General features: G+C 60.9%; 1 protein-coding gene across 1 annotated transcript; it reads left to right on the top strand.

The window, feature by feature from the left end:
* Window positions 1–1,404: 1,404 nt before the first annotated feature.
* LOC138379594 (ATPase family AAA domain-containing protein 3) lies at window positions 1,405–21,931 on the top strand. Its single transcript, XM_069464700.1, has 16 exons — window positions 1,405–1,697; window positions 5,826–5,902; window positions 6,531–6,632; window positions 6,929–6,988; window positions 8,142–8,211; window positions 8,933–9,098; window positions 9,324–9,393; window positions 10,438–10,593; window positions 11,119–11,175; window positions 11,368–11,493; window positions 11,626–11,750; window positions 12,617–12,668; window positions 12,961–13,031; window positions 14,156–14,323; window positions 15,421–15,529; window positions 21,757–21,931. Exons 1-16 carry the CDS (start codon window positions 1,493–1,495, stop codon window positions 21,883–21,885), a joined length of 1,743 nt encoding a protein of 580 aa, XP_069320801.1. The 5' UTR covers window positions 1,405–1,492; the 3' UTR covers window positions 21,886–21,931.
* The last annotated feature ends 497 nt before the right edge of the window (window positions 21,932–22,428 follow it).

The following is a 22,428-nucleotide window of genomic DNA, read 5'->3' on the forward strand; positions in this document are numbered from 1 at the left end:
CTACTAAAAATAGAAAGAAATTAGCTGGACAACTAAAATATATATATAAAAAATTAGCTGGGCATGGTGGCACATGCCTGTAGTCTCAGCTACTTGGGAGGCTGAGGCAGGAGGATTGCTTGAGGCGGAGTTTGAGGTTGCTGTGAGCTAGGCTGATGCCATGGCACTCCAGCCTGGGCAACAGAGCGAGACTCTGTCTCAAAACCCCCCCCCCAAAAAACAAAAAAACCCTGTCTCAAAAATACAATAAAATAAAATAAAATTAGAAAAGACAGAGGCTTGCCAAATGCCTGCCTGGGGATGGAGCTGGAGGCAGGCATGTGGCTGCTGTGGAAGAGGACTTCAGTCTCCACTCGTGTCCTCTTCTACGCCCATTCGCTTTGCAGCTGGTCCATAAAAACCTTCATGGAGGCCACTGGGGGCGTCTGGCTATCGCTGGGAAAGTCATTTGGCTTTTCTTTTTATGTAGGGGGAAAAAAAAAATCACAAAATTATCTTAGAATTTCAATTTTTTTCCTATTTTTATTGACACTTATAACTGTTTTCAACCCAGTGAGAAAAGTCACTCTATATACTTCTGTAAATTCAACCAGTTCCATCAAAGAACCAAGGGACAATTGGAACACTAAGAGCTACTCTCGATGCTGTGGTCCCGGATCGACGCCTGGCCCTGGCCCTGCGCCACTGCAGCAGGACAGCGGCCACCAAGGTGGAGCTCTCGCCGGCCAGCCACCAGACCAGAGCCTGTAGAGGGCCGGCTCCTCTGCCCTAAGGGGCTCCTCTGCGGGGCTTGGGGCGCGGCTGCCCCGTTTCTCCGAGCCTCCGGGTTAGGGCTCTCGGCCACCGCCCTCTGTGGGCCAAACGGGGTCACGCAGCCACGGACCGCGGAGGTTGGCGGCGACACCAAAGGGGAAGATGGGGAGCGCCGGTCCTCCAGTCCGTCCCACCGAACCATGGTCGCATGGAGCGCCTACTGTATGCGCCGGGCTCAGAGACCCAGCGAGCGCAGCCTCAGTCCTCCAGGTTGGCCTCAGCCCGGGTGAAGTCTGTCCGGGATTCTCCTCGGCGGCGCCCAGGAGAGCTCCCCTGCACCCGCCCCTCGGTCGCCTAGCCTGTGCTCCATGGGTGCCATAGCAACGGGATCCGGCGACCTTGCTGAGCGGAACTGACGTAACCAGGGCGCACACACGCCCACGCCGGCAATTTTGCCCCTTCTTGGCTCCCGTAAACAGGCGCTTCTTTCCGCCCCCTAGAGCCCGCTCGGGCAATCGCGGCGCCGACGCCGACGGCGTCACGATTCTCGTGGCCAATCCGAGGGCTGAGGGCCGCGTGGCCCTTGCGCGCTTCCGTCGCCCGGGAGGCGGGTATGTGTTGCGCCTGCGCAGTGGCCCTGACCGCCGGCTCGCGGCGCGTGGAGGGTGCTCCGAGCCTCTAGCTAGTCACGTTCGGGTCCGGGTCCCGCGGCTGCGGGGGCGTGCGGCGCTTCTTGGTCATGTCGTGGCTCTTCGGCCTCAACAAGGGCCCCAAGGGCGAAGGCGCGGGGCCGCCGCTGCCCTTGCCGCCCGCGCAGCCCGGGGCCGAGGGCGGCGGGGACCGCGGCGTGGGAGACCGGCCGGCGCCCAAGGACAAATGGAGCAACTTCGACCCGACGGGCCTGGAGCGCGCGGCCAAGGCGGCGCGCGAGCTGGAGCACTCGCGTGAGTGCGGGCCGGGCGGCCGAGGGCCCCGGGGAGCGGGAGGCTCCGCGGCGCAGCGCCAGAGCCGGGCGCTCGAGGGGCGGTTGACTCCTTGCCCGCCCGAGCAGTTGGGCGATGAAGTGGCTTGGGCAGCCATACGTCTCAGGTGAAGAGGCTGGCCTCCAGGAGTACCCCTGGCCAAAGCCCACTTGCATGCCGGCAGGCTCAGGTTCTATCACCCTTTTGCACGTTCCTAGCTGTCACGAGCGCGTCAGGCGAGGAAACCGGTGCGGAGGTAACTTTCAGAGGTTACAGGCATCAGATGCTGGGGCTGGACCCCGGATTTCAGTGACTGCCGAGTGTCTGGTATTCTTCTTCTCTCTTGCTTCCTCCACGTGGGACGGGCCAAGGCGTAGCCAGAACGGTAGATCCGTTTGTTCGGTGGTTGCTAGCAATTTTTTACTTAACAAGAGAAGCATATTTGAGAGTCATTGGTTTTAACGAGGATATAGCAGATTTGCACTTATTATTGGAAACGTGAGTATTTCCATAGGCGGGGGTCGGTAAAGCCACAGGCCAGACAGTGCTGACCCAGCCTGGTGACTCTCCCTGACCCAGTGCCCTCATGGTGTCAGCAGTGACTGTGCCTTCCCTGGGCCCAGGTCTCTTCCCCCAAACTTCCTTTCCGCCTTGGCTTTAAGGATTTGTACCAGTTGTGGTTTAAGTGTTCAGGAGCCTGGAATGTGTAAGGTATTAAGTACTGACCGATGGAATACAGTGGTTCTCACACTTTTGTTTAAGCAGCGGCTTATTTTTTTCAGAAGATCCTGTGGGGAAGCCTTGGTATGAAGCAACTATAAGCAGAGTTTTCTGGTTTAAGACAGGAGAGGTCCTGGCACTTGAGGGAAGGATTCTCCTCCCCTTCCCTGTCCCCAGGGGCCTACAGGAACGCCCTGGGCAGTGGGCTCTGGGTCTGCTGAGGGACATCCAAAGCATGAAGTCTGGGCCCAGGACCAGGCCAACATATTGTTAGCCCTAGCTGGGCTCCCTCTGCCCCCAGGTGTTTTTGGTTGTTTTGTTTTTGTTTTGTTACGAGACCTGATCTGGATCCGTGGCCCAGGCTGGCCTGGAATTCGTGAGTGCAGACGATCTTCTGCCCCAGCATCCTGAGTAGCTGGGATGGCAGACATGTGCCCCTGTGCCTGCTTTGCCCCCAGCGGTTTTAAGCTTGCTAGATAATTTTAAAGTTCAGGTTGGGATGGGGATCAAGGCTGGGCTTCAGGGTACTTCAGACAATGGCAGGCTTTGACAGGTGAGCTCATTTCCTGTTACAGGGTTAGCTGGGGGACAGCTTTTTGTCCCAGCTCTTGAGGGGTTTGCCCACTAACCATACCTAGAGTTTCAAGGTTCTCCCGCTATCGCTATCGGAAGCTGAATCTTGCCCTCAAGCTGCCCCTATGTAGTTGTGCCGGTTTCTGTGAGTGGCCTTAGGTGCCTTTGAGGGGGGCAGCTGGAGGCTTCCTCTCCATCCTGCCTACGTTTGCCTGTGAATTGCTCCCTAGTCCTGGCCACCCCAGAGCTCCTGCCCTGGGACATTCTCCACCTGGGTCTCCAGTGCCTTGGCCTTTACTCTCCAAAACTGAGCCCTCATTTCCCAAGCAAGCAGGGTGCCCTGCAGAGCCCGGATGCCCGGTCTGGAGGCCTGGGCCCCCCACCTCGCCAGTCTTCCCTTCCTGTGGATTCTGTGCCAGGTGTGGGTTCTTTTTCATCCCTGCCGTCCTTCCGGCCTCACTGATGGCTGCAGAGGGTTTCTCTGTGGTCGTCATCCTTCCAATCCCCAAACTCTCCCAGGGTGCCTCCTGCCTGTCTGCCTGGTAGGCCCTTGGCAAGCCTGACCTTTCTGGGTGCTCCTGCTGCATGAGCCTCCTGGGTGCCTGGATTCATCGGGCTCCCAGGCCTGATGACCCCCCTGGGGTCATTGTGGTTTGGCCTGAGCCTGCTGCTTTGACCTTGCTGCTCTCTCCAAATTGGAGCTGTCCTCAGCGGCTCCTCCTCACAGACTGACCACCTCCTCTGTCCCTCGAGGCAGTGCCCAATGCTGCCTCATCCTGGGGTCTTCCCAGACCCTCCCTGGGCCTGTCTAGAGCCGTCTGTGAACCAGTCCCCTTTCCTGTACATTCCACAAAGGTGGGTGCCTAAAAGAGCACCTTGCATGCAGTGGGTGCTTAATTAATGCTTTGGGATGCATGTCTTCTAGCACAGGGTAATTTCACAGTGTTGAGTTATTGTTCATTTTAAACTCAGAGCTTGTGATTTGGGGAGGTCACATAGGCACAGCCTGTGATTTCTCTCATTTCATTATCCCAACAGTCAGGGAGGGAGAGGACTATAAGTGCTCCATTTTCAGGGGAGGAAATGGCTTCAGAGGTTAATTTGGGTCGCCAAAGGTCACATCATGAATACACAGGGCAGCTCTGCTGGACTGTGACACCCGTGTTGACTGCTCTGGGGTGAGAGCACAGGGAGCCGTGTTGACTGCTCTGGGGTGAGAGCACAGGGAGCCGTGTTGACTGCGCTGGGGTGAGAGCACAGGGAGCCGTGTTGACTGCGCTGGGGTGAGAGCACAGGGAGCCGTGTTGACTGCTCTGGGGTGAGAGCACAGGGAGCCGTGTTGACTGCTCTGGGGTGAGAGCACAGGGAGCCGTGTTGACTGCGCTGGGGTGAGAGCACAGGGAGCCGTGGCGCCCCTGCCCCTCCCAGTCAGGGCAGGAGGTGTTGACAGGGCCCCCAGGGTCTGTTCAGCCCTCACCAGTCGCACAGGATGGGACCTGGTGCCTTTGAGCTGCCCCCTGCAGAGGTGGGTCCCTCTGTGATCCGTGCGTCTGGACACTCTGCCCTGCACAGGAGGTTGGCTCCGAAGGGCCTTCCCAGGCTTTGATGCTGGTGCCTGTTGGCTGAGTTCATGCCAAAGCACGCGCCCCACAGACCAATCCAACACCAAGGTGTCCTGCCGCATCCGTCTAATGAACATGTGAAGGATGCTTGTGACATGCTCATGTCTTGTGTCAGTTTACCTCTAAAAAAGGAAAAAAAACAGCCTGTAAACCCAACATTCTGGGAGGCCAAGGCGGGAGGATTGCTTGAAACCAGAAGTTAGAGACCAGCCCGAGCAAGAGTGAGACCCCATCTCTACAAAAAAAAAAGAAAACTTGTCCAGGCGTGGTGGCAGCGCCTGCAGTCCCAGCTACTCGGGAGGCTGAGCCAGGAGGATCACTTGAGCCCTGGAGTTTCCAAAGCCACAGTGACGCCACTGCACTCTAACCCAGGCAACAGAGTGAGACCCTGCCTCAAAAAAAGGAAAAACACCAAACCATGAGCAAATGTTGAGCTCTAGGTCGTGACGTGTTTGCTGCAGTTGGTGACGTGTCCTGTGGTCTGCAATTTACTCTGAAGCCTTCAAAATACAGGCAGGCTGTAGGGTAGAGAAACAAAGTGAACAAAGAACCAAACTAGGAAAATTGGAGGGGAGGGTGCCCTTTTTACGTGTTTTCTTGTGTTAGGAAGTTTTTATAGTAAATCATACTGAACTGTCATTAGGTCTCAGCTAGGAAAGTGCCTAATGTTCTTCCAGAACACCCAGCTACTGGATGGTGTCAGTTCCACCCTGTGAGCAAAGTATTCCTAGAAGATACAGTGTACATATAGTCATAACTGTGTTAGCCTGCGTCTGATTTAATTCTCATTTACTTATTCCTTTTTTTATCTGCGCCTGCTTGATAGCAAATGAGTGACAATAGGTATTGGAAGCTTAAGAAAAACATGTGACGTGGAAAATCAAGGATACTCTGGCTATTGCCTTGCTTTTTGTTGAATTGGGACGTGACTGCCGTGTGGACCCTGTGTCCTACCTTGGGTGGGTGTGGGTGGCTTTTCTGTGTCACTCACCAGTATTGTCCTGGGGGGATAAAGCCACGCAAATGTGCCAAGCTTTTTGTTGGGGATGGGACAGCGGCTTTGGGTGTAGGGGCGTTGGGTACGGTCTGGCTAGGAATGCGTGTGGATGGGCGAGGTGGGGCACACGTGGGCGCGTACCCAGCTGGCCGCAGGTGTGTCTGGGTAGCCTGACGCCCCTCTCCCGCTCGCCCGCAGGCCACGCCAAGGAGGCGCTGCAGCTCGCACAGATGCAGGAGCAGACGCTGCAGCTGGAGCAGCAGTCCAGGCTCAAGGTGAGTGGGGCACGGGCGGCGGGGGCGGGGGCGGGGCCGGAGGGCACATGGGGTGGGGGGGGGTCGGGGGCCGGAGGGCATACGGGGGCGGGGGAGGGGGGCCGGAGGGCGCACCGGGCGGCGGGGGCGGGGGGCCTAGGGTGCAGCTCCGGCCCCTCCTGCAGAAGGCGGCAAAGGGAGGTCCAAGGTGGGCGCTGGCCATGCGACCTGAGTGCCTGCGTGCAGCAGGGCCCCCTGGAAGGGACGTCTGGTCTTCCGGAGGGCGGGGCATCTTCACCACGCTCGCGCTCGGTAGGGCTCGGTAGGACTCTTGCCGCTGGAGTCCCTGGTGGGCGCAGAGCAGGTGCGGGTGCCCCCAGCCCCGCCGTGCAGCAGTGGGGGCCTGCAGCAGCTCCGGGGAGGGCAGTGGCGGGCACCCCTGGAGACAACTGTCTGGCTCCCTGGGGGCCGTTCCCAGGCTTGTCCTGGTGCTCCTCTCTGCCCGTGGGCCTGGGTGCCGACCCGGACGCACTCCCGCCCTGCGCAGGGCTGCCTCCCAGACCGCTGGGTGTGGTGAGAACCTGCGGGGGCAGGGGCGGTTGTCGCGGGGGAGCCCGGAGAGCAGCGGGGCCGCATGTGTGTTCTGCAGGAGTATGAGGCCGCCGTGGAGCAGCTGAAGAGCGAGCAGATCCGTGTGCAGGCCGAGGAGCGCAGGAAGACCCTGAGTGAGGAGACCCGCCAGCACCAGGCTGTGAGCACACGCGTTCACCTGGGCTCTCGGGGCCTGGAGGGACGGGATGGGGAGCTGGGGTGCAGCTCAGGGTCTCCATTTTTGGCTGAGTGAGGGTCCACAGGGTGTCAGCTCTTATGCGGACCCCTGGAACGCCCTTGCCCAAAGCCCCAAAGCCCAGCGACCCTCAGTGCTGAGTGGACGGGGAGTGTCCATGTGTCTGCCTGTTTCTGGGAGGTGGGCAGCTCATCTCGGGCCCCAGTGCCCAGTGGGGTCTGGGTCCAGCTGAGCTGTGTCTTGTCACTCTTCTTCTCCAGAGGGCCCAGTACCAGGACCAGTTGGCCCGGCAGCGCTACGAGGACCAGCTCAGGCAGCAGGTGAGCTGGTGCTCCTCCTGGCGGGGGCCTGCCTCGTCGGTGGGCCAGAGTGCACGGGGCGAGAACACGTGGGCTGTTACTGGTGGTAGGTGCTGGTCCAGAGGAACTTGACACAGAGACACGCATAGGCACACGCGTGCAGGCACACATGGGCACTCGTGCACACGCATCCCCACGCAGCCTCCACAGCATCGGCAGATTCTCCAGGTGTTCTGTGGGTTCTCGCCAGGTGAGAACCATCCCCCTGGGGAACCTGGCTGTGACCGGTGAAGTCGTATTTGGGGGCTTGGTGATTGGCTGAGGGCGGGGTCCCGGGGCAGAGTAAAAAGGCCTGTCGAGGCCGGGCGCGGTGGCTCACGCCTGTAATCCTAGCACTCTGGGAGGCCAAGGTGGGTGGATCGGATCGTTTGAGCTCAGAAGTTCGAGACCAGCCTGAGCAAGAGTGAGACCCTGTCTCTACTAAAAAAAATAAAAATAAAAAGTATTTAGCTGGACAACTAAAAATATATAGGAAAAAAAAAATTAGCCAAGGATGGTGGCGCATGCCTATAGTCCCAGCTACTCAGGAGGCTGAGGCAGGAGGATCCCTTGAGCCCCAGAGTTTGAGGTTGCTGTCAGCGAGGCTGACACCACAGCACTCTAGCCCGGGCAACAGAGCGAGACTCTGTCTTTAAAAAAAAAAAAAAAAAAAACCCCACAAAACACCACACCACACACACAAAACCCCTGTCTGCACTTCCAGTGTGGGCGCCCGCACCTGCGTGTGAGGACGCACCGGCCTCAGTCTGAGTTCGCAGCAGGGTTTCAAAGGGCTTTGCCTGTTGAGGGTGTCACAGCTTTTAACGTAACGGGCAAAAAATGTGCCTTTTGTAAAAACGGCTGTGAGTCAGGGCAGTGGCGTCGGGGGATCTGCCACGCGGTGACCGTGCTGGTGAAGCCACCGCAGAAGCTGCTTCTGCCCCAGCCCTAGGCGTGTGCACGTCCCGTGCCGCATCGGGGCGCACAGCTGCGGGCCTCCCAGGGGCCCAGGAAAGCTGGAGCTCTCGGAGGTGGGTGGAAGCTCCCAGCTAGGAGCAGCCGAAACCTCTTGGCCTGGTGTTGAATGTTTTTCTGGTTTTAAAAGCTCTTCGCTTTCTCTGTGGCCTCTTCTCAGCAACTTCTCACCGAGGACAACTTACGAAAGCAGGAGGAGTCTGTGCAGAAGCAGGAGGCCATGCGGCGCGGTAAGTGGTCACCCGTCGGGGGTGGGACCCTGAGGGGGCAGCTTCGGGCCCTTCGGTCCCCGAGACGCGTTGAACAGCGAGCTCCCCAGGTCTGCGTTTGAGAACTGCTTTCTGCAGCCGGTGGGTGCTCTTGGCCTCCACAGTTGGAGGCTGCCTCTCACACGGCCGTCCTCCTGGGCCGTGTGCCTCCAGGGCTGCACAGGGAGTCCTGGCGCTGGCTCACTCGGAGGAGAAAATCCGTACTTTGCTGTCCTGCGGTGGAGCTTCAGTGACGCACGCGGCCAAGTGCCCGCGTGTCCAGTGGGAGTCGGGTGTCGGTGTCTCCGCGCACTGGCTAGGGGCACTTGAAGCAGACATTCGGCACCGCCTTGCGGTGGTGGCGGGCTGCTCCCTAGGGTTTGCATTTAGCGTGTTAACAAACAGGCACCTTGCCTGTCACGTTTTCCTGCTACTTTGATAGCTGTGTTTCAACATAAGTGGGTTTCTTTTGCAATTTTGTGCATTCTTTTTTGGCTCTTTAAACACAGCCTGGAGGGGTTTCCTGGGCTGCAGGGTAGGTCTCGGGGCTCCCCCAGCTGCTGGGGGCAGGCCCCAAGGGCGGCGTCTGTTCGCCAGGGCGCTGGGCACTGCCCCACCGAGGTCTGCTTTGCACACCCGCAGCGCGAGCCGAGAGGCGGGTGTGCTGTGCCTGAGCCGCCCTCCCTGCCTTTTCCTGGGGCAGCCACTGTGGAGCGGGAGATGGAGCTTCGGCACAAGAACGAGATGCTGCGTGTGGAGGCTGAGGCCCGGGCGCGGGCCAAGGCCGAGCGGGAGAACGCGGACATCATCCGAGAGCAGATCCGCCTGAAGGCTGCGGAGCAGCGCCAGACTATCCTGGAGTCCATGAGGTGAGCGCGCGGCCCATGCGGGGCACTGGCCGGCGTGAGTCGGGGCCCTGGGTGTTTGCCGGCCCTGCTGTGCCCAGGCAGCTCGCGGCCTGGTCGGGGTGGGGGCCTCTGCCCTCTGTCCTGGCGGGTCCGTCTGGGTGCCGGCTTTGGCGTTGCCCTCACAGAGCCGGACGCTGCGTCACGGCCTCACCCTTGACCTGGTCATGTGACTGTTTTCTCCTACAGGACGGCTGGAGCCATGTTTGGGGAAGGATTTCGTGCCTTCGTGACAGACTGGGACAGAGTGATGGCCACGGTAAACGTGCATCCCCAGTGGCTGGGCAGCTGTGGGGTGGTCCGTGAGGGCCTCCGGGGGCCTCTCCTGTCCCTGACAGCCATGCCAGGTACCTGGTGCTCTGCTGTTGTGCCAGACGTGGACACCTGGCATGGAGCAAGCCCCTGCTTGGCGTGTTGGCTGTGGCCATTCCTTGTTTCTGTTCCTTCTCAACCGGGAGAAGAAAACGTAGCTGGACATGGTGGAGCTGTAGGTTTTGTGGCATTTTGGACAGCCCAGTGCTGACCTCAGCCGTCCCTTTGAAAGGCTGCAGGGAAGACGGGGAGGTGCTGGAGCGCCCCCTCATCTTCCTCGGAAGTTCCCGTCCTCGGGAAAGGGAAGCCAGGGCTTTCAGCGCGGGGCCAGCCCGGCCTCCAGGGCAGGTCCAGGGAGCCTGTGGGTGCTCAGGGCCCCGCCTGCTGTGGCAGCTCCGTGTCTGCGGCTCTGGCCCCTGCAGGTCACTGCCCACACGAGTGGATGCCCAGCACGCCTGCAGATGTCCTCAAATGTCACTGCCGACAGTGCTGACAAGAACAGCTGTGACGGGTAAAATGAGGAAGCTGCTCAGTGATTAGTTTGTTTTTGTTTTAGCGACAGGGTCTCACTCTGTCTCCCAGGCTGGAGTGCAGTGGCAAGATCACAGCTCACTGCAGCCTCCAACTCCTGGGCTCCAGCGATCCTCCTGCCTCAGCCTCCCCAGTAGCTGGGACTATAGGTGTGAGCCACCCCCAGCTGTTTATTTTTAGAAGTAATTAGTGATTTGGGGCTGACCTTCTAGGAATAGAGTGACTTGTTTACTTGTCCGGCCGCCTGGCCACTCCTCCAGCTTCAGAGACTTTTCGCTGTCATTGCAGAGAAGGGGCCTGTCTCGTGCAGCTGAGCACTGGCTGGCTGTGGGATTTGGGGTTGAGGACTCAGTTGGGGCCAGCATGTGGCCCTGGCCGCCCTCGGCTGCAGGAGGAGGTGCAGTGGCCAGGGGGTCTCCTGCTGGAGACACAGGCGTGTCATCTGTGCTCTCTGCTCCAGGTGGCTGGGCTGACGTTGCTGGCTGTCGGGGTCTATTCTGCCAAGAACGCCACGGCGGTCGCTGGCCGGTTCCTCGAGGCCCGGCTGGGCAAGCCGTCCCTGGTGAGGGAGACCTCCCGCATCACCGTGCTGGAGGCACTGAGGCACCCCATCCAGGTGAGGGCCCAGTGAGGGGCCCAGGGCTCCCCAGGTTCCCTTCTGCATCCACCCTCTGCCTTGCTCCTGGAGGCCACTCCCCTGGGGGTCTGTGCCAGTGCTGGGGAGACCCTCACTGTCTGCCTCACCCCCTCTGCGTGGGGCTGCGGGGACCCTGGGTGCACGTTGGGGCTCCCGCGTGCTGTCATCCTGTTGGAGAAGCTGCCGGAAGTGGCGCAGTGTCTGCTGCCTCCCAGGAGAGCCCAGCCCCCCTGACATGCGTGTTCTCCCCGAGACTGGCAGGGTCTCCGCTGATCTCTCAGGGTGGTTTTTTGGGAAAATAAAGGTCGACAAAGAACCCATAAATCACCCCAACCCCAGCCGTGGGCGCCATGTGTGCCGGCCGGTCTGGGTCCCGGGATCGGGGTCCTGGCTGCATGTTCTGCCGCAGCTCTGTGCTCCCACAGCCGGGCTCAGCAGCTCCCACGGCGGTCGGCGCGTGGCTGTGCCGCAGCCTCCGCGATGACCCAGTGGTGCCCCCCGCAGGTCAGCAGGCGGCTCCTTAGCCGGCCTCAGGATGCACTGGAGGGCGTCGTCCTCAGCGTACGTAAGCGCAGGGTGGGCTGGGGGTGGGCACTCGGGGAGGGACGTGGGGGCTGAGCTGTGCCGTGTCCGCTGGGAGTCCTCGTGCTGGAGCTCCCACGGCGGGTAGGCTGCACCGGAGCACCCCTGAGGCCCTGGCCTGTCCGCGTGTGGGGAGCATGTCCCCAGGCCCCCGTCTCCCCTTCCCCGCAGCCCAGCCTGGAGGCACGGGTACGGGACATCGCTATAGCAACAAGGAACACCAAGAAGAACAAGAGCCTGTACAGGAACATTCTGATGTACGGACCCCCGGGGACTGGCAAGACGCTGTTTGCCAAGGTGGGAGTGCCTGGCTGTGTGGGAGTCGGCGCCGGCCCGCAGGGGAGCCCCTCCTTGGTCCTCCAGTGGGTGGAGCACACGGCTTTGCAGAGGGGGGAGAACATTCGCCTGTCCCCACCTCTTCCTGCCCAGAAACTCGCTCTGCACTCGGGCATGGACTACGCCATCATGACGGGCGGGGACGTGGCCCCCATGGGGCGGGAAGGTGTGACCGCCATGCACAAGGTCTTCGACTGGGCCAGCACCAGCCGGCGAGGGTGAGACGCCTCTCAACACGCATGCACCAGGCTGCCTGCTGGGGAGGGGTCTGACTGGCTTTGGGGACCCTGTTGTCTTCCTGCAGCCCTGTCCTCATGGCCATGCAGGGCTTGGGGGCCAGCGTTTGTGCCCTGGGATCTGTCACGGAGACATTTGCCCTGAGTGTGGAGCCCTGTGGTCACCGGGCTGTTGATGGGATGTTTAATTGAGGGCCAGAAGGGAGGTGGGTGGGTGCAGAGGTGGAGGGGCCTTTTCAGCAGCCTCAGGAGCCCAGCCCTGGCTTTGGGCGTGCACGTGTGCGTGCGCTTAGCAGGGTGCGTGTGCGCTGAGGAGGGCACATGTGTGTACTTCTTTCTTACTAAACTTCCTGAAAGTTGCAGACGTGATGTTCTCCCTAAAGAAGACATCACAGTGACCCCCGCAGCAGGGTGCAGCTGGCCCAGCCCTGCTGCCTCACTGCTCCCCGATGTTGCCCAGTTCCTTGTGGTTGGCGCCCTTCCTTCTGGCCTCCAGTCTTTGACCTTTCACTTTCGAAGACCCCTTCCCCCAGTGTTGGCTGCGAGCAGCCTCCAGCCTGCACCTCCTGGGCCTGGGAGCATTTGGGTGGAGCCCGTCGGGATGCGGCACGGCCGGCCCCAGACCACGGCCCTCGGGAAGTGCTGGGGACGGCGTGGTCTGGGGTCTTGATGCTGTGAGATTCGGTTTCTGTTTGATCCGTGTGTGAGAGTTCCTGGTGGGGCAGAGCCTGCACCCTGTGGGGAGGATCCTGCCTGGGGATCTGCCCAGCGCAGCCGGCTTCCAGATGCTTCCAACGTCTGCTCCTGGCCTTCACACGTCGGCCCCTGGGCCACCCTCTCATTCACAGCCTCCTGCTCTTCGTGGACGAGGCAGACGCCTTCCTCAGGAGGCGGGCGACCGTGAGTGTGTGCGAGTGAGGGGCTGGGTGGGTGCGCTGGGGGCCAGGCCGGGTCAGCCGCTCATTCTTGCAGGATTTCGCAGAAGACTGAAGTCACGTCTGTGGCGTTCCCTGAAGTCCTGAAGTTGTTTTCGGCTTTTGCATGTAGAGCCGCGAAAGCTTCGCTGTGCTCCTGCTGCCGCCAGGGGGAGGCTCTGCCCGCAGCCGCGGCTTACACCTTCCGCCGTGGCGTGCGTGAGACTGTGTTTCAGGCTGGCTGCCTGGTGACTGACGCCGGAACTCTCTCTCTGCAGGAGAAGATAAGTGAGGACCTCCGGGCGACCCTCAACGCATTCCTGCACAGGACGGGCCAGCACAGCAGCAAGTAAGGGCAGCGCCGGGGCCCGAGGCTCCCCGGTTCCCACGGCGGGAACACCGGCTGCCGTGGGGCGGGGCCAGGGCCAGCACATCCGGGCCTGGGAAGGGCTCTCAAGGCCCAGCTCGGGGAGGCAGGGTGGAGTGTCACTGAGGAAACGCCCCAGGGACGTCCTGGGCAGAGCCAGCAGTCAGCCCCACATGGCTCAGGGAGCCGCTGCGCCGGGCACAGCTCTCTGCAGCCCCCCAGCCTGCGTGTCCTCTCCTGCCCTCTCCTGGGCCTCGTTGTCCTTGGCCTGCAAGGGAGGTGGTCTGAGCAGCGGAGACCCTCCTGATGCTGGAGGCTGAGAGGCTGGGGGGGGCGGTGAGCCCGAAAGGCACTTGCTGCTCCGGAAGGTCGTGTGTGTCGGGCGGAGCACAGGGGCCCAGGCCTTGACCCCGATGCTGGCACAGGGCCCCTCAGCCTTGGGACCTGGCCCTGCTTCTCTGGGCTGCACCCAGAGGTGGGTGGTCAGGACGGTCACCCTGTGGCCCGCATGGGCCCTCCCCGGTGCCCTCGTCTCGCTGCCCTGCTTTGGCTCGGCCCGTCCAGTGCGCAGCCCACTCTGCAGGGAGGACCACGGCCCGCTGGTCGGCTGCCGGTCAGCACGTGGCTCTCTCCGACGCGCCCCTCTTGCCGGCCGTGGCTGCTGCCTGACTCGGGCCCTCCCCAGAGAGGAAGGTCGGGTCCCTGCCGAGCCAAGTGGTCACCTCCGCCCAGCTGAGCCCCACGACCCCGGCTCCCGGCATGGCCCAGTGTCTGCCCTGGATGCGGGGTCCCATCTGTGCTCTCAGTGAGGGTCAGCCGGCCTTGCTGTTCACACTGCCCCGCTGGGCCGGTGGCGGGGGGGGGGGGAGTGAAATTGTGGGGGGGACAGAACCTCGGGACGCTGAGCGCCCAACCCCACAGATGACACAGACGGAACCGCTGGGAAGGGTGGGCAGCCGAGGGCTGCGGCCAGGTCTTCCTGGGGTTTTCTGGGTTTAAAGGCTGCCATATTAGATTTTAGAAAGTTTCCTTGAGGTTTAAAGACCTCCCCCTGCGCCGGGGGCCGTGTGGGTGGGCGGCTCCTCAGCGGCCTCTGTGTGGCGCAGGTTCATGCTGGTTCTGGCCAGCAACCAGCCCGAGCAGTTCGACTGGGCCGTCAACGACCGCATCGACGAGATGGTCCGCTTCGGCCTGCCGCAGCTCGAGGAGCGGGAGCGCCTGGTGAGAATGTATTTTGACAAGTATGTTCTTAAGCCGGCCACAGAAGGAAAGCAGTAAGTGTCCGCGGCCCCCTCGGCCCCACACAGGGACCACCCCATCCCTCCACCTCCAGGCGCCGCCTCCCCTCCCCGCGGTTTCCAGGCACCGTGCGTGGCTCCCGTGTGGCACAGGTGCCCTTTGCTGTCCCCCTGGGCCCCACAGAGGTGGCTCCGTCCCGGGAGCCTGCCGCCCCTTCCTCATCGTCCCCTGAGGACGTCTGTCCGCAGCCGCAGTGGGGCTCGGATCCCACAGTGTCGTTGCACAGAGACCTCTTCCACCGTCCCAAGTCCTTACTGTTCAGGGCCTGAAGGGCCCCGTGGGCCAGGTTTGGAGGGAGACGCTTGGCTTCAGCCTTCAGACTCCCCAAAACTGGCAGGTGGTGGGTGGAGAAGCCCCTGGGCGACGAGGAGGCCCTGGCGCCCCGCCCCGCTCGCCCGTGTCTGGACGGGCGGAGCTGCTCTACTTCCAGGCCTCTCCAGGGGACACGGTCACAGCACCGCCCTCCGCGGCCTTCTGTGTGCCTGACCCAAATCCCTCCTGTTGCCAGCGATGACAAAGCTGCTCTCTGTTCTAGAAAGGACTTGGCTCACCCCACTGTCCCCTCTGCCCCTGCCTGTTGGTGCCTGTGAGCCCCCCTCTCTGGGCCTGGGGTTCCCCTTGCCCGTGTTCTGTCGGCCCAGCTCCCACTCTCCCACCTGGCCACAGTCCCAGCCCCAGCCCAGCCCCTACCCGTTTCTGTGACCTTGTCACGAAGGTTTCCTTGGCCTTCAGTGAGACTTCATTGCTGGGGTGGGTGGGGTGTTCTCTGTGTGGTCAGAGTCACCGTCCATCGGGGACTGGACTGCCGTGTGCTGTTGGGTGTACCGTGGTGGGGAGTCGCAGGGCTGAGCCCCCACTGACCGGCCCCCCAGGGGCTCCAGGAGGAAGGAGGTGCCCTGTGTGTCAGGAAGGAGGGGTGGGGGGTCGGGCAGGATTTGCCTCTCCAGGCGCAGCTCCCCCGACCCCAGCACAGGGGGGCGGCCTGGCGCCTGTCTTCCTGCCCCCGCGCCACGTGGGAGCCTGGTGACCTGTGGCCCCAGCCCCAGGCCCCACTTGGGAACTCCTCCTGCAGGCGCTTGAAGCTGGCCCAGTTTGACTACGGGAGCAAGTGCTCGGAGATCGCCCGGCTGACGGAGGGCATGTCGGGCCGCGAGATCGCCCAGCTTGCGGTGGCCTGGCAGGTGGGTTGGATGCCGGCGCCATGTCCGCGGCCTGTGCCTGGCGGACTGGGAGACCCGGGCGCATCTCTGCACCTCTGCTCCAGGCTTGCCGCCTCGGTGGTGCCCTTGGGGAGGGTGGGGCGGGGACTCAGGGGCTTGACCTCACGGCCGTCTTGTCCTGGTCCAAATCCAGTGGGGCTTCCTGGGGATGTGGGCCCCTGCAGTCTGGTGGGGACGTCACAGCTGAACTGCCGGGCTCTGTCCTGCGCTGGTGACAGGCTCTGGAGGCCGGTGGGGCATGAGGGGCGCTGGGATGGGCGTGGCAGCCTCCCTCCCTCAGCCCTGAGGTCAAGCCCACTGCGCCTGGCAGTCTGCCCCGTGTTCGAAAACCCAGCTGTTCCCAGCGTTTAGGACACGTCCCCCAGTGAGTCAAGGCCTGGCTGAGTGGGGTCAGCCCCTCCTTTGGCTCCAGGGACCTGGGCAGGAGCGGCCGCCGTTTGTTCCACGACCCAGTTTCTCCTCTGCGTGCGCAGGCCAGGGCAGGGGAGCCGGGTCCCAGGGGTGCCCGGTGCCCGCGCAGACGGCTACAGCCTCGGGGTTGCCGGGAGGGAAAACCCGGTGCCGGGATGGGCCTTGCTGCCCCTGGGGCTGCCTGGAGGCCGTGTGACAGCCGGCTGCTGTGACTTCAGCAGAGCTCCTTAGAGCACGTGTGTCAGGGCAGGTAGCGGCTACTCTGATGTGACCGCTGGAGCCCAGGTACCCGTGTCCCTCGGCCCCTCGCTGCGACTCCGTCCCTCGTGGGTCAGCTCCTCACTGGGGACCCCAGTCGGTTTCTAACCAACAAGCAGAGAACAGGGCGCCTGGCCGGCCCCTTAGTCTGCTGGGCTGGTCACACCACAGCTGGGGGCTTCGGAAACCAGTTTGCGTTCTCAGTTCTGGAGGCTGCAGTCTGAGGTCAGCGTGCCGGCCTGGTCAGACCCAGGTGTCGTGTCCTCCTGCGGCGGAGGCAGCTTGCTCTGTCCTCTCGCGGCGCTGACCCTGTGTGGTCGGAGCCCGGCCCTCACACCTCCTTGGGTCCCGCCCACAAACAGCCACACCGGGGCGGGGCTTCCTTGGGTCCCGCCCACAAACAGCCACGCTGGGGGCGGGGCTTCCACACGCCAGGTTGGAGTTTGTCCGGCGCTGTGCCCCAGCGCGCCCGCTCCACGTCTCATCTCGGCTGGCGCCGGAGCCTGGCGGGTGCAGGGCCAGGGTGGGGGGGGTGCCTGGGCGCCGACTTGCTCTGCTCTCTGTCCCTCTGCGTGGAGCTCGGGCGCAGGCCTCACGCTGGCCGCCCATCCCCTCCCCCAGGCCAGGCCCCTGGCTGGCCCTGCACTTGGTTTTGAAGCCACCGTGGTGGCGCCGCACAGACCCCACTGCCTGCGCTTTGGTTGTGTCGGTTCCAGTTCTTGCAGCCTCACACTCTGAGTCCCTGTGGATCTGCTGCCTTTGTTTCCCCATAAAATGTACCATTTTAACCTTCTTTAAGTGCCCATCCCTGCCCTGGCTGCCGGGCACCCTCCGCTCTGCCCATCTCTGGGTCTGACGACTGTGGGACCTCGTCCAGGAGAACTCGACAGTGTTTGTCCGTTTGTGACACTTCCCTGAGCGTCATGTCCTCAGGCGGGTCCCTGTCGCGGTGTGTCGGTTTCCTTCCTCCTTAAGGCTGAGTGATGCTCCCTGGTGCATGGGTACAAACCGCATCTGCCTGTTCATCTGTTGCCGGAGAGTGTGGGGGCCCTCGTCACGCTCAGCTGCGGCGGACGCTGTGAGCTCGCGTGTGCAGGGGTCCGTCTGAGACCGTGGTTCCGGCTCTTCGCGGTGTGTGCCTGGAAGTGGAGTTTCTGTGCCACGTGCTGATGCCACGTGTGGCTTTTTGAGGAACCACCAAACTGCTTTCCACAGCTGTGAACCGTTTTATATTCCCACACGGCACACAGGGTTCCAGTCTCTCCTTGTCCTTGCCAACACTTAGCTGTCCCCGTGGGCGCGAGGTGTGCCCCGCTGTGGCTTCAATCTGCAGCTCCCAGGGGACGAGAGACGCTGAGCAGCTTTGCGTGTGCACATTGGCTGCTCGTGTGTGTTCTTTGGAGAAAGGTCTGTCCAAGTCCTTTGCCCAGTTTTGAGTCAGGTTTTTGTGTTTTTGTTGTTGGATTTTTGGAGTTCTCTATATATTCTGAACATTAACCCTTTGTCAGGTATGTAATTTGCAAATATTTTCTCCCATTTGGTTGATAGTGTCATTTGATGCACAAAACTTTTAAATTTTGATGAAGTCAGATTTATCTATTTTTTCTTTAGTTACATGAATGTATTTCTTTTTTTTTTTTTTTTGTTTGTTTGTTTTTGAGTCAGAATCTCACTCTGTTGCCCGGGCTAGAGTGCCGTGGTGTCCACCTAGCTCACAGCAACCTCAAATTCCTGGGCTCAAGCAATCCTCCTGCCTCAGCCTCCCGAGTAGCTGGGACTACAAGGCATGTGCCACCATGGCCGGCTAATTTTTTCTATATATTTTCAGTTGGCCAGATAATTTCTTTCTATTTTTAGTAGAGACGGGGTCTTACTCTTGCTCAGGCTGGTCTCGAACTCCTGAGCTCAAAAGATCCACCTGTCTTGGCCTCCCAAGTGCTAGGATTACAGGCGTGAGCCACCGTGCCCGGCCTACATGAATGTATTTCAATTTTCTGATGTCTTTCAGCAATATTTTGTAGTTTGTGGTTTTGGTGTCATATCGGAGAAATCATTGCCAAATCGAGTGTGCAGTGTTTTTTCTCTGTGTTTTCTTCTAAGAGTTTTACAGTTTTATTTCTTTACACTTAGGTCTTTGATCCACTTTGAGTTAATATTTGTACACAGTATGAAGTAGAAGTACACAAATGTCATTCTTTTGCGTGTGGGGGGTCCAGTTTTCCCAGCACCTTTTTTTTTGGAGGCTCAGGGGGAACAGGGTCTCGCTCTGTCGCCCTGGCTGGAGTGCAGTGGGGTCACCACAGCTCGCTGCAGCCTCCAGCTCCTGGGCTCAAGCGATCCTCCTGGGATTATAGGTGCCACCACCACGCCTGCCTCAGTGCCATTTGTTGAAAAGACTGCCTTTCTTGTCAAAAATCATTTTACCACACATGTGAGGGTTTATTTCTGGGTTCTCGATTCTGTTCCACTGGTCTCTACGTCTGTCTTTACGCCAGTTCTACACTGTTTCCATTACTGTAGCTTTGGAGTAAGAAATCAAGTGTGAGTCCTCCAGCTTTATGCTTTTTCAAGAATTTTTTTTTTTAGCTGTTTGGGATCCCTTGAGATTCCATATGAATTTTAGGATGGGTTTTTCTATTTTTGCAAAAAAATCTTCATTGTGATTTGTATGGAAATCATATTGAATTTCTAGATTGTTTTGGATAGTATCGACATCTTAATATCAAGCCTTATCCATGAACATGGATATATTTCCATTTTTTAACGTCTGTAGCAATGTTGTATAGTTTTCCCCGTATAAGCATTCCACCACCTCGGTTAATTCCTGAGTGTTCTTTTTGATGCTGCTGTAAGCGGACGTGCTCTCGTCACCCCCTTCTAGGTGACCCACTGTTGGCGCATAGAAACGCAGCTGCTCGTGTCGACCTTCTGTCCTGTTACTTTTCTTTTCGTGAGGTCTGTTGAGGAGAGACAGATAGGACTGCAGAGCAGGGGCAAGACACAGGTTTACAGGGTGTGACACGCGCCACAGAGGGTGACCGGACCCCGAGTCGCAGCAAAGGGAAGGGCTGGTCGTGACCTCAGGCCTGACTGCCCACGCGGGTCGTTCAGGTCGGTTGCTGGACTCTGCGTGTCCTGCTACTTTGTTTATTCTAACAGATTTTTTTTTTTCAATGTGGACTCTGAGATTTTGTACACATAAGATCATGTCATGTGAAAACAGAAAATTTCACCTCTGCTTTTTCAGTTTGGATGCTTTTTATTTCTCTCCCTTGCCTGGTTCCTCTGGCAGAACTTCCGTCCCGTGCTGAGTGGAAGCAGGACAGGGGCGTCCGCGCCTCCGTCCCGACCTAGCGGAAAAGCCGCCAGCCTCTCACCGTTGAGTGCGGTGTGAGCTCTGGGCTTTCTCGTGTGGAGGAAGTTTCCTTCTCTTCCTACTTCGCTGAGTTTTCAAGAAAGGCTGTTGAAATTTGTCAAATGTTTTTTCTGCTTCAATTGAGATGATCGTGTGTGGGTTTTGTTTTTTTTTTTTTTTTGAGACAGAGTCTCGCTCTGTTGCCCAGGCTAGAGTGCCGTGGCATCAGCCTAGCTCACAGCAACCTCCAACTCCTGGGCTCAAGCGATTCTTCTGCCTCAGCCTCCCGAGTCACTGGGACTACAGGCACGCGCCACCATGCCCGGCTAGTTTTTTCTGTATATATTTTTAGTTGTCAATATAATTTCTTTCTATTTTTAGTAGAGACGGGGGTCTCGCTCTTGCTCAGGCTGGTCTCAAACTCCTGACCTTGAGCCATCCTCCCGCCTCGGCCTCCCAGAGTGCTGGGATTACAGGCTGCCGCGCCCGGCCAGGTGGTGTGTTTTTTGCCTTCCTTCCGTTAGTGTGGTGTTTCGCCGCCGAGTGTTCCCGGGTTGAGCCGTCCCTGCATTCCAGGAGTGGGTCCCATTGATCGTCCTTTCACTGAGCCGTGGGACCGGTTTGCCAGTGCCCTGTGGACGATGTTCGCAGCATCGCAGATACGGGCCCGCAGCTTTCTTTCCTTGTGGTGTCTTTCTCTGGCTTCTATGTCGGGTGATGCTGTCCTCATAGAATGAGAGTGGGAACATTCCCTCTTTAATTTTTTGGAAGAGTTTGAGAAAGAGTGGTGTTCATTCTTCTTGAAATGTTAGGTGAATTCACCATGAAGCCATCCAGTCCAGGGCTTGCCTTTAAACACTTCCATTTGGAATAACGTTAGTGTCCCGGAAAGCTGTGAGGATGGCACAGAGCCCTGGGCCCACCGAGGACACCCATGACGTTCAGTTGTCACTTGCAGTGGGCCCACTGCCTCCTGCCCTTCCCTTTGCCCTCTCTGGGGTTGGCTCAAGACCACAAAGGACACTGGTGGCACCTGAGCCCCTGCCCTACCCTGGTCTGATACCCGGGCCAGCTCGTCCTGATGGGGGGGTGGGGTGCAGGCTGCCCTTGGCGTCGCCCCCCTGTGGCTCTGTCGAGGGAGGGGTGTTGTGGGGGATGGTTTCGTGCTGCCGTGTGCCCCTGTGAGGTGACACTCCTGGGTACGGGGTGAGGATCCCACCTGGCTGGCCTGGGAGGGGGGGTCCACTGCTCAGGGTCACCCTCTGTTTCCTCCAGGCATCCTAGTGCCCTCCTGAGCACAGCACTCCCTGGGGGTCCTCCTTCTCTGATGCCGTTCAGAGCCCGTGCGCCCTGACCCCTCCACGGCCCGTGCGCCCCGACCCCTTCCACGGCCCGTGCGCCCCGAGCCCTTCCACGGCCCGTGCACCCCGAGCCCCTCCACGGCCCATGCGCCCCGACCCCTTCCACGGCCCGTGCACCCCGAGCCCCTCCACGGCCCGTGCGCCCCGACCCCTTCCACGGCCCGTGCACCCCGAGCCCCTCCACGGCCCGTGCGCCCCGACCCCCCCCAAGCCTGGCTGGTCCAGGGCGGAGGAGCTGGGGGTGGAGCTGCCTGCTGGTGAGGCCCCGGGCGAGGCTTGACCTGCCCAGGCCGGGTGAGGGCACCTGGTCACCCCGCGCGGACGTGGGGAGGGGCAGCCTTGGCCAAAGGGGACCGTGCCGGGCCTGGTGAGCAAAGCCTTGGGACCTGCCATGTGCCCGAGGTTGGGTGGCCCCAGGGCAGTGGCTGCTTCTGTCCTGGAGGCTGTGGGTTTGGGTCCTGCTGGTCCCAGTGCAGCGTGGCCTGGGGGGATGGAAGTGACCCTGTCTGTGGCTTGTGGCAGGGCGGGGTGGGGGGGGAGGTGGCCCGCGCAGGGCTCCCGCCTGCCTTCCGCTCAGGTTGGGTGACCGGGCCCTGACCTTCACCAGCGAGACGCTCAGCGGAGGGCCAAGGTGGTGCTGGTGCCGGGGCCGCGGGCGGCGTCACAGGGCGGCACTGCTCTGCCCCATGTCCCCGTGGGCACAGCGTGTCCACGCGTGTGGTGCCGTGGCGCGGGAAGCAGTGCTGGCCGGGGGCTGTCGGATGCCCTGGTCTGGCCCCGTCTCAGCCCCGTCTCCCCGACAGGCCATGGCCTACGCCTCCGAGGACGGGGTCCTCACCGAGGCCATGGTGGACGCCCGCGTGCAGGACGCGCTGCAGCAGCACCGGCAGAAGATGCAGTGGCTGGAGGCCGAGGGGCCCAGGCTGCCCTGAGCCCCACGGGACCGAGCCGCCCTCCCACCCCCGCGTCCTCCCCACCCCCGCGAGTGCGGATGGCCGCCTGGGCGGGCCGGGCGTTGGCCCCGCCCCCCGACACTCCTGGGAGGTGTCTTCACCCAGGCTTCTGGGGCACAGCAGGACGGTGCACCCCCAGGACCAGCCTGCAGCTGTCGCCCTCGGGAGGGGCCCGCCGGGGTCCCTGTACTCAGCTCCCAGGGCAGAGCCAGGCACAGGAGGGGCCCACGGCGCCCCCAGCCCCACCTGGCAGGGGGCGTCTGAGGCCAAGCCTGGCCGACCAGTAACGTCCCGTGATTGGGGCTGCGGTCTTTTTATCCAGAACGGAATAAAATCTGTGACACGACACCTCACCCTGTGTGTGCCTCCTGGCTGACGCGAGCGTGGGGTCTGCTGGGCCCTCTGCGGCCCTCTGGGGTCAGAGGTGACAGAAGAAGCAGAGGCTGGAGCTTTCTGCAGAATTTACTGACCACAGAGGGGTGGGCTTCACAGTGAGGCGCAGCCAGGCCCCCCTGCGGCCGC

The sequence above is a fragment of the Eulemur rufifrons genome, unplaced genomic scaffold (assembly GCF_041146395.1).
Source record: "Eulemur rufifrons isolate Redbay unplaced genomic scaffold, OSU_ERuf_1 scaffold_84, whole genome shotgun sequence".
Lineage (NCBI taxonomy): Eukaryota > Metazoa > Chordata > Mammalia > Primates > Lemuridae > Eulemur > Eulemur rufifrons.